The sequence below is a fragment of the Achroia grisella genome, unplaced genomic scaffold (assembly GCF_030625045.1).
Source record: "Achroia grisella isolate CSIRO2021 unplaced genomic scaffold, CSIRO_AGI_Agris_v1 utg445, whole genome shotgun sequence".
Classification (NCBI taxonomy): Eukaryota; Metazoa; Arthropoda; class Insecta; order Lepidoptera; family Pyralidae; genus Achroia; species Achroia grisella.
This window is the reverse complement of record NW_026712860.1, coordinates 1,746,749-1,761,618: the sequence shown is the minus strand read 5'-3', so window position 1 is coordinate 1,761,618 and position 14,870 is coordinate 1,746,749. Positions and strand designations below refer to the sequence as shown.

Sequence of the window (14,870 nt, the reverse complement as noted above, 5' to 3'; positions counted from 1 at the left end):
AGCAGTGTCTCAGAGAACCCAATTCCTTCAAGTTTTAGTTCTTCCCTTTGTCTCAAGCAGGTTGTAGTCTTACATAAAGTAGAGTAGATGACTCAAAATTGCCTAGTCCCAGATATTTTTTTTAATTTCAATCAGTTGCTATAATATATTTGTTTGTCCCTGTTAAACAAAGGGAAGTTTACCTACTATTGAAAATATTCTAAGTTTAGGATGAATCGGCTTATTAATTGTTTATTTATAATTTAATTACGTGATAATAAATATATATAAACAATAGTTCTTTGTTTAATGTATGGGCATTTATATACTTATAGTAATACCTAACTTTATTTCTGATAATACGATGTTATCTGATGAATAGCATAGCAACAGCACTAACAAGAGACATTTATGAACGTTCTCATAAGTACAACGAACTCTACATTATAAATTATGAGACGACAAAACCTCATCTCGCATGTAGTTAAAGTCAATTCCCACTGAAATTTCATCATCGTCAATCTAACTTGGTTTAATAAGTAATACTTTCAGCGCTGTGGGCCGTCCCAGAGCTGAGCCCGGCTGGTCCAGAGAGATGCTGTGCGTCTCATGTATACGGCCATCCCTTACCCGCGCGTAGTAGCGGTGGTCTCAAAGGGAAACCTCACAAGCGATCCGCCATTACCATAACCCGCGTCGATAAATTCACACGTGTATACATCAGTTCGTATTTAAAAAATTAGAACCTAACCAAATCGATTAATTTACAAAATGGAATCTTTAAATTTTGAATTTGGAATATATTTGAAGACAACTGCAAGTGGCGCCACCTGCGGCGTTGACGCCGTCCCGCTCTTGAGGCGAGGGCGTGTCCCTAGGGCGCCTCCCACAGTCCGCGGGGACGGACGGGGCTCGCCGAAGCCCGGGCACTCGGCGGCGCGCTCCCGCGACGCTTGTTAGTGTTCCGCAAATCCACAGCGGGATCGCTCGCACAACCGGGACTCGATCCCAGTACGCACACACGATAATACAGAGCCGCCTACCGGATAGTTGAAAAGAGTTTCGCGATAAGTTTCTATATCGGTATTTAATTGCAATTTGAAAAAAATGCATTTTATAACTTTAATTTAGAAGTGATACGAACATTTAATTGTGTTCAAAGTTTTTCTTATTTTAATAACTGTTACATAGGTATATTATATTCGAGTATGAAGTTTCGAATATAGACATTAAAATATATTTTACATCATATAATCTAATAAAAGTATAATTCTGTGGGCATTTTATTCGAACAGAAGTTAGATTTGAAACGTAACTTTTGAACTTCGCAATTTTCCGTTGGTGGTCGTGCGCTTTCGGGCGCCTGGTTGCGGGTTCGCGTAGTGTTTCGAGATTCGGTCGGACGAGTTAAACGCGGCGGCGGGCGGGTACACGGGCTCGCCGTGGCCGCCGCTAGAACTAGACCCCGTGGGATGGGGCCGAAAGCTGTACCCATCGGGGGCACCGAGGTCTTCAGGTATGTAGAATAATTTGTAAATATCACTAGTAGAACTTTAGTCATGTTCGAGTCTTTTGTAATACTTACATATTTTGTTATTTCCGATATAAAAAATATATAGTGTAAATTAAAGAAGTATTTGGATTTCTATACGAATACTTTAATTTAAATATATGTTATATCTTTGGAGCACGTCTGCGTAGCTTATAAATCTAAAAAGTTTGTCAGGATGGATGTAGAGATATCTGTTTATTACTCTTTTATGTAAAATCATATGGACTCATTCAATTAAAATATGGCACACAGGCGTATTATATTTTAGAAAAGAAATCGGATATTTATCATTAGAATTGATGCAGACAATATCAGGATAATGTAATGAATAAAAATATTAAATTCTAAAGAATTTATACATACCCATTGACTTATAAAGGACATTTTTAATATTAATGGGTTTAATTACGATTAGAATTAGTAAGTAGGTAGACATTTTTTGGAATATTGCGAGTACCAGAATAATTTATATTGGTTTTATTCATTACTATATTTTTTATTTTAGCCGATTAGTTTTAGACTGGGCTAACGTCAGCCTGTTTGCCATTCAAGGTATATATAAAAGAAATAAGTAGATACTTTACATCAGTTTTTTAATACAGGTGGGCTCATGTTCGGCCTCCATCATCAGGAAGCTGCTGGAGGTCTTCACGCGCAGCCACGAGGACCTGTCACCTCGTTGAAAGAGGAACCTCTGACGCGTGCGTGGATGACGCCCACCTCGCTAGTTGATAATACCAAGTAAGTGTCTTGTGATCTTGAATAATACTCTAAAATTAATTTATCTTCGGCGTGGAATACAATAATAAATAACTTTAAACAAATTTCGGTTCAGTAGAGTTAGTCAATTAGTGTACGGAAAAATCGCGACTTCGCGAAATATAGCACTCATGGTGAGTGCTATGTTTCGCGAAATCGCGATTTTTCGTAGGACAGTCTAGTGACGGTAGTTGAAAAAACTACTGGCTCCTACCGACCATTGACTACAAAGTTAATCGTGTTAAGACGTAAAGGTAATTCGTTAACATTATTTTGACGTTTTGGAATGTTTAATATAGTGGATGTAATATATGAGTTTGTGATAGTAAATCTATCATATATTACCGAAAATTATTACACTCAAAACTGCATCGAAAAGAGCCTCCTTTTTGTAATACAGCGTATTGATAATCAGTACAGTAAGTTCGCTGAACGAATATTATAAAACTTGCATTATTAATCTAACAAAAGCAGACAAAGTCGCGGGTAACAGGTAGTGTTACATAAACATTTACACACTGTATAAACCTTTTAGCCACCGAAAAGAGCAGTACCCTAAACTTATTATGAACACCAAAATTGCATTATAGCCTTTACGAATATGAGCAAACCGAAACGAAATGTCTATACGGGGTGACATTTCTAACTGGATTGGATAGGATTTATATTATTTTAGAAGGGGAACAGGTTGCGGTGTTGCTTAGTCTTTATTTTCTTTTTTATTTGTGGTCACCATACCTATATTAGAGTTAGTAATTTAAATTATTTTAAATATAACATTTCAATACATCTGTTATATTTTACTACAGAATTTCTGTTTGACCAAGTAGTCACATTTTTACATCCTTGTACTTAATAAGTAATACAATAAATAATAGTTACAAATAAATAAAATTAAAGTGTCTATTTGTTAACTTTAACAACTTTTCACTACATGCATATGACAGTATGTACCCGTCTGTATATATACGAGATGTATGTCTGTTTATTCTTACTAATCTCTGAAACAGCTGGATTGATTTTCACGGGACTTTCACTCGTAGATAGCTAATTTTATACAAAGTAACTTATGTTACTTTTATATTTAGAAAGTTCATTTATTTTAATAAAAAAGTTATACTTCATGCGGTCGAAGTCTCGGGTAACAGGTAATAAGGTAATAAATATGTATGTTTGTCTATTTATTCTTCACGTTTCTACTACTAAAATTTCGTATGAATTGATATTTTAGTTACATCAATAATAAAATAATATTTAATTAAAAAATGTTTCTTGACACATTTTATAGGTAAAGTTAATGTTAATTGTGTGAATAAAACAGATGAGAGAGTCCAAAAATTACGATATTGTAAATATGCATAATCATATATAAACGTATAATCAACAGACCAAATTTCCAAGGAGGTAAATATCATGTACTCCGTTTATCTATTTTTTACATATAATAAAATTTGATCGCTCTGATCGCTCTGACATGAATATACAAAATAACAATTATTAGGAGAGTTTATCTATAAAATATTATTATTAGACAGATAGACCAAAAACTATTATTCTTAGAATTTTTGTCTGCTTGTCTAATATAAAATACATTAGGGAAGGTAAGGATAGGAAAGGTTAACTAAAATATTTTATTCCAATCGCTCACAAACTGTAAAATCTCAAGTTTATATATTAGCAAAAATTTTTTGTGTTACTAACGCTAAATGTCATAGAATAGAAAATTCTTTCGGTATTCAAATTAATTTAATTTAAGTTTACTTTTTAATAGAATATATTTTTTTCAATCTACTGCTTCAAGTAAGCTCCATCACAAGGACAACGAAAAGAAATTTGCATATTGCTCTATTAGGTAATCGTTGTAACTTTACATTCACTATATAAGTCGTAATGTTAATACAAACTACTATGAACTAGCATACTGAAACAAGACTAGATGTTTTATTACTATGTGCATACCAACCGGCAGATATTCGCACAATGCATTCATTATCGTTGGGTATCCAATCAGGGGCGGGCACATATTTCGTACGGGCGATAATCAACCGCGTCGTAACAAGTGTGTATTCATAAACGCAAAGGGCGCGATAAATCATAGCGCGTGGTGCGGTGTGCGGTGTTACCGCACTTTGTTTGTGTGACTGTTCCTACAGTGGGGTTGAATCTGTACTGAGAATACTATTAGTATTGTTGTAATATAATAAATATATTACAATTAAATTAAACTTTGACGGCATCAGTAATCTAGCGGTTTAGCTCACCGTCTTACTTCCGATGGTCGCGGGTTCGATTCCTCGTACGGAACAAACATTTGTATGTATCGGTATGATAAGTATGATTGTTTGTATCGATCTGGGTTTTTTCTATGTATAGTATGTATGTATTTGCATTAAAAATATCTATGTATTTATAACAGCTAGCTACCATAGATACCCATAACACAAACTCTGCTTTGCTGGGGACTAGATGGCGCTGACGCTAGTGAGAATTATACTGAGATATTTCTATCATTATTAATTACTTTTTTATGGGATTGAAAATTCAAATTACCTTTATGAAAGTATTGATTGTATGTTTTGGTTAGTCGAAAAAATAGTATATTTACAAAGACTTAATCTTAATATTATATATAAATACTTACTATATATAAATCTTATATAAATACTTTATCTAGATAAAGTATTTTACTTGCTTGGCCTAACGAAAATGTGGGCGAGTGCGGAAGGCACTTTAAACCTAGAAAACACTTATGGAGCAGTTAAAGGTACCAACTGCTATGTGACGGATACGACTTTAGTCTTAGGGCACTGCTAAGAGTTCAAAATACAGTTGATCCTTGTTGAAATAGAAGAGCCGATCGATAGAGGGATAGGGGATCGATTATTTAAACATAATGATTCTTAAATAAACTCAGACATTTGGTACCTCATATTTATAATATGAACAATTTATGATGATATACTTGAATTAGTACGTATTGTGTTTGCAGAGAGCCCTCCCAACATCTGTCGTGTTTTACTGAGTTTACTACGACAATGTTTGCGTTACTCGTGTAGCGTTTACTTGCGTTAGGAGGATGGATTTTTTATTTAATTGATTGCACCTTTTTGTATATTCATAGAGTTCCGATCTTATTAATTATTTAATAGATTGTTATAATAATATAAAATGCGTACATATAAAAACACAAATTATGTAGGTGTATGAATATGATCATTTACGTGGTGATAACGTTTAGTTTTTAAATTTAGTTAGCTAGTTCGTCATGTCAATATTGAGATGATGTAGTCGATAGGACGCTGATATACTATTTTAATGAATGTATGGTCCTATCTTTAGACTTATAGTACTTATAATACGTTTTTTCTCATGTATCCAATTCTCTATAAAAAAAGGTCGAAAACAGTAAAAAATGTAACATTTTTTTTTATTGTCACTGTAAATTTTTTTATCATTTGCTTTGGTAGTGAAATTACATATTGCGTTCATTTCGCTTAGATTTTTATAGATCCAATTAACACAATTGTAATAAAGTACAAAATTATTGTAAAATTTAAAATATACACCTAATTTTATTTTATATATAATTATGCTGTATCTACACTACTGTGTTAAATAAATTATTAGAGAGCAAATATCTAGATTTATTCGTCATATCGGTGTAGTATATAAATAGCTACGAATAAACAAAAGCGTAGACGGAACATAAATTAATTACATATCAACCGAGCCCTTTCTCTTGTAATTTCTGTAATTAAACTAATCGCGGGCAGTCATCAGCTCATAGGATGACAAATGTTGACAGATAGCCAGCCGACGGCGATGACAGACTCATTTATATATCTACTGCTCCGTACTAAATCATTAACTCGCCCCCACCCTTGATTTTACTTTTTAATAAATTACATTTTGTAATGTTACCAGCTCTATTACGATACGTACGCAATAATGTTACTTATTGATTTAAAAGGCCTGTTTTATTTTTATTCATATTCATAAATGACAAATAATGAAAGATGACAAAATAACAATATTAAAGTATATGTAACATAATATCTTCTTCTAAGTCTAAGTCAACTTATTCTAAGTCAACCCATTTGCGATTTTTATTTATATGTAGGTATATATATATATATATATTTATATACGTATGAACTATAATATCTATATAACCTACTGTATAGTATTGGAGTTTGAATAGCGTTCAGATGTTTTGTTGATTTTATACAAGTTTTTAAAGTACGTTGTTTGTGTGATATAGGTACATACATAAATATATGTAGACCGTAGATGTTGTCACTCATGGACTGTGACAATATGATTAGAGGAATTTATTAAAAAACATAACACTATAATAATCCAGATTAACAGATTATCTATATCGACAAAATTTATATACAAAATTGATACCAATAAGCAGCAATTTGGGTAAGAATGACTGAAGTCTGCTTAATTTTAGTGAAGACATCACATTTTACAAACATAATAAAATACAGACAAACCAAGAACCTTTTTTGATACAACAACAACTGTTTCGGTTGTAAAACTCATACCTACATGAAAATTTTATAGGTATTCAAATATAAATTTAAAAATTATAAAATAACATACATATTTTCACTTATTCGTATATTTATTTTTAATCAAAACAAATTAATATGGATAAAAATATATACTATAAAATAGTCTGCTATAAACGGATTCAAATTCGAAGATTGATAATGGTCCCGCGATCTGCCAGCGAAAAAAGCGCTACAAGCTAAACGCGAGCGCCGAAACTGGTTGCGATAAATAAAACAATGGAGTGTCGCGTACGAGAGTATAAAATGGCAATCGCGAAACCAATTTGTTTACGCAAATTCTGCAGCGGGGAGAGATGAATGGGCGACCATGCCGTAATACGGTCCTGGCTGGCGGTAATGCTGGCGGTAGTGTTGTGTCTGACCCACACAATATAGATATCGGTACACATTTTGTTGATATACATATAGATAGACATACTTGTTACCATTTTACAACTAAATGGTTGAATCTTTATGAAACTTGACCTGAAGATAGTCTATAATACAGGGATGGACATACTAATGACCAATATAATTGTGTATTTACTTTTTTCTATATTACTGTGCCTTATGTTTGGCGTTCACATAACTTTAACGCAAATACAAGTTTCATATATATATCTATTAATACAAGAATCTTTTATCTCACAAAAAATAGAAGAAGAAGCGAGCTACTGCTTAAATACATGTATTAGAATTACTGTTATTCTAAAGCATCTTCAAGTCAAATTTCATTAAGATTTAGTCATAAAATGCTAACAAGAAGATAGACAGTTTCACTTTCAGATTTATCATATCAGTATGATCCGTATCTAGGTATAGAGTACGATGGTAAATTTTATTTAAATGTAAAAGTAACATTTTTAAAAATTATTTGTCGTTTTTAATCCATGTTATTTATTTGGGTTTCTAATTGAAAAATATTAACAGGATAAGAAAATATTTTCTTCTGTAATAATCCTAAGTTAATAAAGTCATTATAAATTAATAATAATAAATAAAATATAATTAAAAATAATTTGAGTTAACATAACATAATTGCGTTCCGCGAAGTATGTACAATATTCTTATTTCGATTTATTTATTCTTTTAAAATGGTGTATTGAAACATATTTCAAACATTTCCAGTTATGATAAATTCTCTATTGCAAATTGCAAATTACTCTATACTTAGATATTTATTAACTTTGTGATACACTTAGTAAATATAATACTATGTAGTCTCGGAACAATGAGAAATGAGACAGAAATATGATATATTTAGTTTTCAAAATGTTGATGGTCCATTAATGTATTAATTGCACACTTTCACAGTTAGTTTCCAAATTCCTAATAAATCAATATAGACCTTATTTATATTGTTTTAAGATCTAACAGGTTAGCATATATCAATATGTTTTCTAACACCACACATCTGTCGATATCGATGTGTGTGGTGCTATTTATTTGTCGTCACTTTATATTTGTTATCGATATTGTAGAATTTCAGTTCAGATTTATAATCTTGCCACTATGTTTTTATGTAGTTTTAGATACGTCAAAGGCTGATATTTGATTTTTAATACTAAATATTTATTTATCATTATTACGGCCACCGTTGGACGTACTCCTCCAAATATCTATCCCATATGAATGTGTTAACGTAGTTGTGCTGTGTGGACATCAAGGATGTTGTGGCTAGGATATACTCATGAATCAAAGCATAGATAGTCCTTAGAATGAAATAATTATAGTACACCTAAGAAGTGTTGTCTACGCTTGTGTCAAATGGATTTAATATGTATAACTTATCCAGTACAGTTGAATTATTTTTAATTATTATATCTTAGTAGGTTCATATATTTTAGACAATAAAATATAAACCACTTACCCTTTTATTTATAAAAAATAAAACGTTAATGTTTAATAAACCAATTGAACATTTTTATTATTATATTTCATTATTATTTTATTAAGAGATTCTTTCTAAATAATAGGTATAATGTTATGTGTTCAGTTTTATGATTAAAAAATCGGATCTATATCAGCGAAATAATTCACATAACATCCGTATACATAAAAAACAACTACAAATTTGATATAAAGACCCACTTTTTGCCAGTAAAAATACATTTCATATTTCTATTATATGTAGTATTACACCAATACATGTTAGGTTTATTTGATTCATTCTTCATTGCATACTTAAAAGAAAATTACAAATAAACGCCATAATTGTTTGAAGAGAAGACAACACACCGTGAAAGGGTTTACCGTGTGATGTACAATAACTGTCGTAAACAATACAAAATAATTTGCAAACCACGTTTTCTAAAGTAACGGTAACCGCAATAAATCAATATATGAAAGCTGTAAAAGAATTATAATATGCTCTTTTGTTCTTCTAACAGTTTTTGTGTTCTGTGGTGCATTTGCCGATCGCTCCTGTGGCAAACTTATTGACAAATAGCGGGATAAAAATAAAATGTCGAAGGAATTTAAAATTTACGACTGAGTATTTTCACTTCGACTTTTTCTGTTCGCAGCTGTTGTTCAATGGAGATATTTGTTTTGTTGGGTTTAGTTGAAACGGCGATGATAACTCAATCATCTGCTTGGATGTTTCTTGCAATATTAAAGTTTTATTTTTTTATTTAATTATTTATTCATTTCAATATTACAACACCATTACAGTACCTATATCCAAACCGGTGTTGCAACTTATTACAGTATACATATGTATGTTAATTTACTACGTAACATATTTTATTACACAATATAAACGCTATAAAAATTCTAGATATTTTTGAATGGCTTCTGTGATTTTCGGCAGACTGCAATCAATAAAATCAATATAATTTCTGATATTGTTCAATATCTCTTTTTATATTATTAAAACATATCTTTTTTAATTTATTTATACTTTGTAAAAAATTATATGTACTCAATAGTTAAGCTTTATGACACTAATTCACGCCTAAGGTACAAGGTATATGTTGACTGTTGAAGGGGTATTACAGTTATCGTTGTTTTCTTCCGATAAAATTGATGTGTATATAAGTGATAGTCTATAAATAACTGTAACATTTTAATTCAACAGTAGCGTGGGTGTGGGTCGGGCGCATTTCGAGAAGCAACCGCCCAGCAACCTGCGCAAGAGCAACTTCTTCCACTTCGTGGTGGCGTTGTACGATCGAGCTGGCCAGCCTGTCGAGATCGAGAGGACAGCCTTTATAGGATTTATTGAAAAAGATCAGGTAAGAATATCTATTCTCTAGTGTGTACCTCTCTAGGTTAAATTGCTATGCCTGAAAAGGTACATGTGTAAGTTGTATTTAGGTATGATACCAGCACTTATAAATTAATAAATAAATAGCTTACATTTACATAAATAACAGTCTTATATTATTAATTCTCTTGCTTATTTAGTGATATTTAAATCTGATAGATTTCTTCTGCCAAGTAAACATTCATCACAAAAGACATATTTTGGAAATTGTATAATATATATTACAACTTATTCTAGTAAAGGATTAGTTCGCAGTTACGTTTCTACATACTACTATAATATTAATAATTAAATTAAAAAGCTAGAGCTAAGTTAAAAACAAAAGTAAATATTTATAATATATATTAATTTACTTAAAATGATACTATATAAAAAGGTCATATGACGACATATTTTAGATTGCTTTCAATAGCACTCCATGTTATTTACTCGTTTATCCGTAACTCTTAAGACACGATCAGTATCGTGACAGTCAGGAGTCCATTAATCAGGATCAATCAGACATGATGTCTATTGTGTGTACAATAGCTTATTTACATAATACGCTGGCCTGGTGGTAAAGAATACGTAAAAAACGGTGTGTGCAATCGAAATGCCATGTAGTTTAATTATAATTTAATATAAAAAAAACAGTCATAGTTGTCACAAAACTATATAGTGTGAGATAAATACGGAAGATTTTACTAACATAATATTAAATCATATATTCAATCAAAACGGAAAACTATTTACAATAAAAGACAAGTTCCAAACTTTGTTCAATACAAGTATATATTATTTACGTTGAGTTCATTTATACATATAGGAGTACCTAATAAATGAGTAACACTCTGATGTTGGTTTATTATAGATAGGTATAAGTAGATAATATGGTACCCACATATTTATAAAATAACAGTTTTTTATTTATATATACCATGAACTACCAGTTTTTAGAAGTTTTGTCTGTCTTTCTGTGATCGTTATGTGATGTATGTACGAAGGGTACATACATCACATAAAAATCACGGCATGGAATTATTGAATTTGCACTTATGTAGTAACTTGTAATTGTCTTACTAAGGTCAAAAAATAAATTAAGGGCTCTATGTTATGGTTACGCACAAAAATAAATGAATTAGATCAAATAAAAAAACAACATCACTACATAATTTGCAAAGAAATTGCAATGTATATCACAAATTTAGAACCCATTTCGTTTGTGTGTGTGCATTCAAAAGGTTTAAATCGATATGAAAATGTATGGTCACGACTTGAAGGTGGCAGTTTGTACTATTTATATTTTTTTAATTTTGGGTAGCCATAGATTATGCAGGTTAGTGGCAAAACAGCCAGGGCGTTCACACGTTTAGTTGCTGTCACGTTAATTATTCACAAGGTAAATACCCGTGTCCGTGTTTTTACGATATCTCGTGCGTGGCTGCGTATGGTATGGTAACTAAGTACTGTCAGGACGGGGCAAAATCGATAGAATTTACATAGGCAACAAGTACATAAATTATATAATAAAAAAAATCCATTTTCTTCATCATATTAAGCTAGCCGATGATATTATTATGATAGAAATAAGGATAATGTGTCTAGTTTTAGCTCATTTGATACCTATTATAGTTGGTGTTTATGAACTTTACTGTAATATAAATTAGAGGAAATTAAGCAAACACATTATCTTTGTCCAGGCAGAATTCGTTATTTCCCATTATCGGAATAATATCAAAAAATCACAATAATACATTAACTTGGTTATTAATAAACTTATTATTTTTGTAGGAAGCCGAGGGCCAGAAGACAAACAATGGAATCCAATATAGACTGCAGTTACTGTATGCAAATGGTAAGTAAATTCATTTTTAAATAAATATATTATTATACATATATATATTCGAGATTTAAAACAATTACAGATAGAGAATACCATGCGATATAATTTTAAATATACCAATGATTTGCAGTCATCGGCCACTTCTCTCGCAAGAAAATCCTTATCTCTGGGATGAGGAATTTTGTTGTCTTCTTCCCTTACCTTCATCTGGAACTTCGGATTTTTTTTACTTAATGCCTACGTCTTAAATAGCGATATATATTAAAAAATACATTGTTCTATTTATTTCTTGAGGTTTATGCTACATATAATGTTTATCTAAAAAGGTGAATAGTTATGTATTATTAGCAATGCTCAAGTATACTCACGATATGGAAATGTTTTTGAGGATGACTTTAAACCAACCGTGCACTAAAACTTTGTTAACAAGACTAATTAATCTGCGAAAGGTTGGTAGATTTACCCTTCACTACGTTGGAATGTAATATATAAATTGTACATATGTAATATTGAGATCAACACTAGCAATCAGTACAATGATTGGATAACCGAATGATTATACTGAAGTCATACTTTTGTGTCGATGGAAATTATTAATAAATAACAAAAACATATATGTATAAATATAGATATGAATAAATAAAATCATCATAATTATTCAGAGGCACTGTCAACTCACCCATTAAGAGAGCGTCATTTTTGACGTGGCTGCATTTCAGCGAGTAAATTTGAATTCAGCAAATTTTAATGTTTTTACTCATTAGAGAAGTAGGTAGGCTTACATACAAAGTTTAAGTATTGGGTATATTTCAATTCACGGCTTTCAGATGATGTATACTGCAACTCAACGTGCAAACATGTAAAAAAATTAAACTGTTTTAAAAAATAGTAATATTAGGCTCTGAGTACTGCTGTTTTTATCTCGATGAGATTCTAAATTAAGAAACAATATTCGCCTTTATTATACTTAAAACAATAAATGTATTATTGCTTTCAGTTTATAATATAAAATTGAATCTAAATAACTACATTGTGACGTATTGTAGAATATTCCGGCGACTATAAGCAATGCACATTTGATATGCAGTGCAATAGATCAGGAATAGTGCAAATATTGCCTCGGTCGGCTATGCCATTGTGACTTTGCAATACTATTGTCGCAACGCAAACACATTTCTCTCCTATAGTGTCGTTATCAGTAATATAATGACAATCCTTTATACCTATCTATATACAACTTTCGAATGGAATATTTTAGAATAAGATTATTATTACGCAATAAAATATTTTATTCAGGGAAACTTATTTGTATTATAACAGTTTAGGTTCTAACGCCACATGGATTTTTTTTAAAGCAGGATCTTATTCTTTTAGTATCGAGATCACTTTTCTAATAGGGTTCCTAATGATAGAAACATGTTTTTTCAATCGAAAAGTGAAGAATGGAAAAATCGCGGTGAAAGATCCGTACTTTTTGGCTTATTTTTATACTATTCTTGATTAATTATTATCTTATACAATTCTCACCTTCATCATCCAAAAAAGTACAGAATACTGGTTCTAGATATTTTTAAGCGCTCTCATTGTACTGCAATAGTTCAAACTAAAATGTCAATTTCTGACAATCTAGGCGGTAGGGGGTTAATAGGATAAAGAATTGGTTCATCAACCACGTTTGATTAAATATACTTATACTCAGCGAAATGTGGGCATATTAGGTGCTGGATTTACCACGACATTGATAGTTAACAAGATCTCGGTACATTTTGACGAAGACATTCCTAAGATTTGGTTATATTTGGAATGTTATTTAGTAGATGAATCGCCAAAATGTTCCACATTTAAAAAGCGAGGAAAGTTTTTATTGGGAACAAACATAGTTTTATCATTATTGTATAATCCAACTTGTTGCTAACAAGTCGAGCACTTAGATTGAAATCGGTTTTTGTTTTGTGGAAGAGAATATCATTGTTTGTAACTGACAAATTATTACGATTCTTCTTTTATTCGGTTACTATCTATTATTATGACAAAACTGAAGTAATAATTTGAGGGACGCGGTGGTCTAACGATTTAGCATACTTGCTCCATCGAAGCCAGGTTCGATGCACCATTGATTCACGGTACAAACATTTGTATTTATGAGTATGATTGTTTGTATTTATCTGGATGTTTTCCATGTATTATTTTATAGTATTCACAAGTTTCTTAGTTTACACTGATATAAACTATTTATATCAGTGCAAACTAAGTAGAGCTTGTTAGCTCTTATGGATACTAGAATCCATAACTCAAACTCTGCTTAGTTGGGACTAGATGGCGCCGTGTGAATTGTGCTGAAATATTATATTACTTAATAATTATATTAAATATTTTTTTTGTTTGTGTAAGTTATTTATTAAGACATTAAATGACAAAAAATAAAAACAAAAACTATCATTGATGATCTGTATAGACTATATAGGTATATGTTTATTTTATATATAGAAAAAGATAGTCGCTGACGGTAAAGACTATATTCAATAAATAAGTGACATTAAAAATGATAGAAAAACTTTTTCTTCAAATAAGTATAAAAAATACAAATAAAGTTGTACAAGTAACTGTGCGTTATGTTCAATAACTAAGTAAGTACATGTATTTATTACTTTTATACTGACCATACAACACACATACAGACTACAAGGATATTGTATATCTATTTGAAATTTCATCTAAAGTACGATACTTATAATTTTAAATTAGTAACTCGTTTCAAGGACTGCATAATTCGCCATCCTATAATAGTTCTTATATCCACGAGTTACGGTTGATATAAAATAACACTATTAAATTCAATTTCTCGAAGGAGAGCACGGAGACAATGTACACTGTGCTTTGTAAACATTTGCAGTCTTGGCCTTTAGATCGCGATAATGGAAAATTGGC

General features: G+C 31.1%; 1 protein-coding gene across 6 annotated transcripts in view; it reads left to right on the top strand.

Moving 5' to 3' along the window:
* Positions 1 to 1,139: 1,139 nt before the first annotated feature.
* Positions 1,140 to 14,870, top strand: part of LOC131844970 (transcription factor collier) — a 66,310-nt gene continuing 52,579 nt past the window's right edge. For all 6 annotated transcript variants that reach the window (XM_059193972.1, XM_059193971.1, XM_059193970.1 and 3 more), the window contains exons 1-4: positions 1,140 to 1,495; positions 2,134 to 2,272; positions 9,932 to 10,088; positions 11,891 to 11,954. In XM_059193972.1, the coding sequence (XP_059049955.1) occupies positions 2,142 to 2,272; positions 9,932 to 10,088; positions 11,891 to 11,954 (352 nt within the window). In that variant the 5' untranslated portion in view covers positions 1,140 to 1,495; positions 2,134 to 2,141. The remainder of the gene's footprint in view (positions 1,496 to 2,133; positions 2,273 to 9,931; positions 10,089 to 11,890; positions 11,955 to 14,870) is intronic.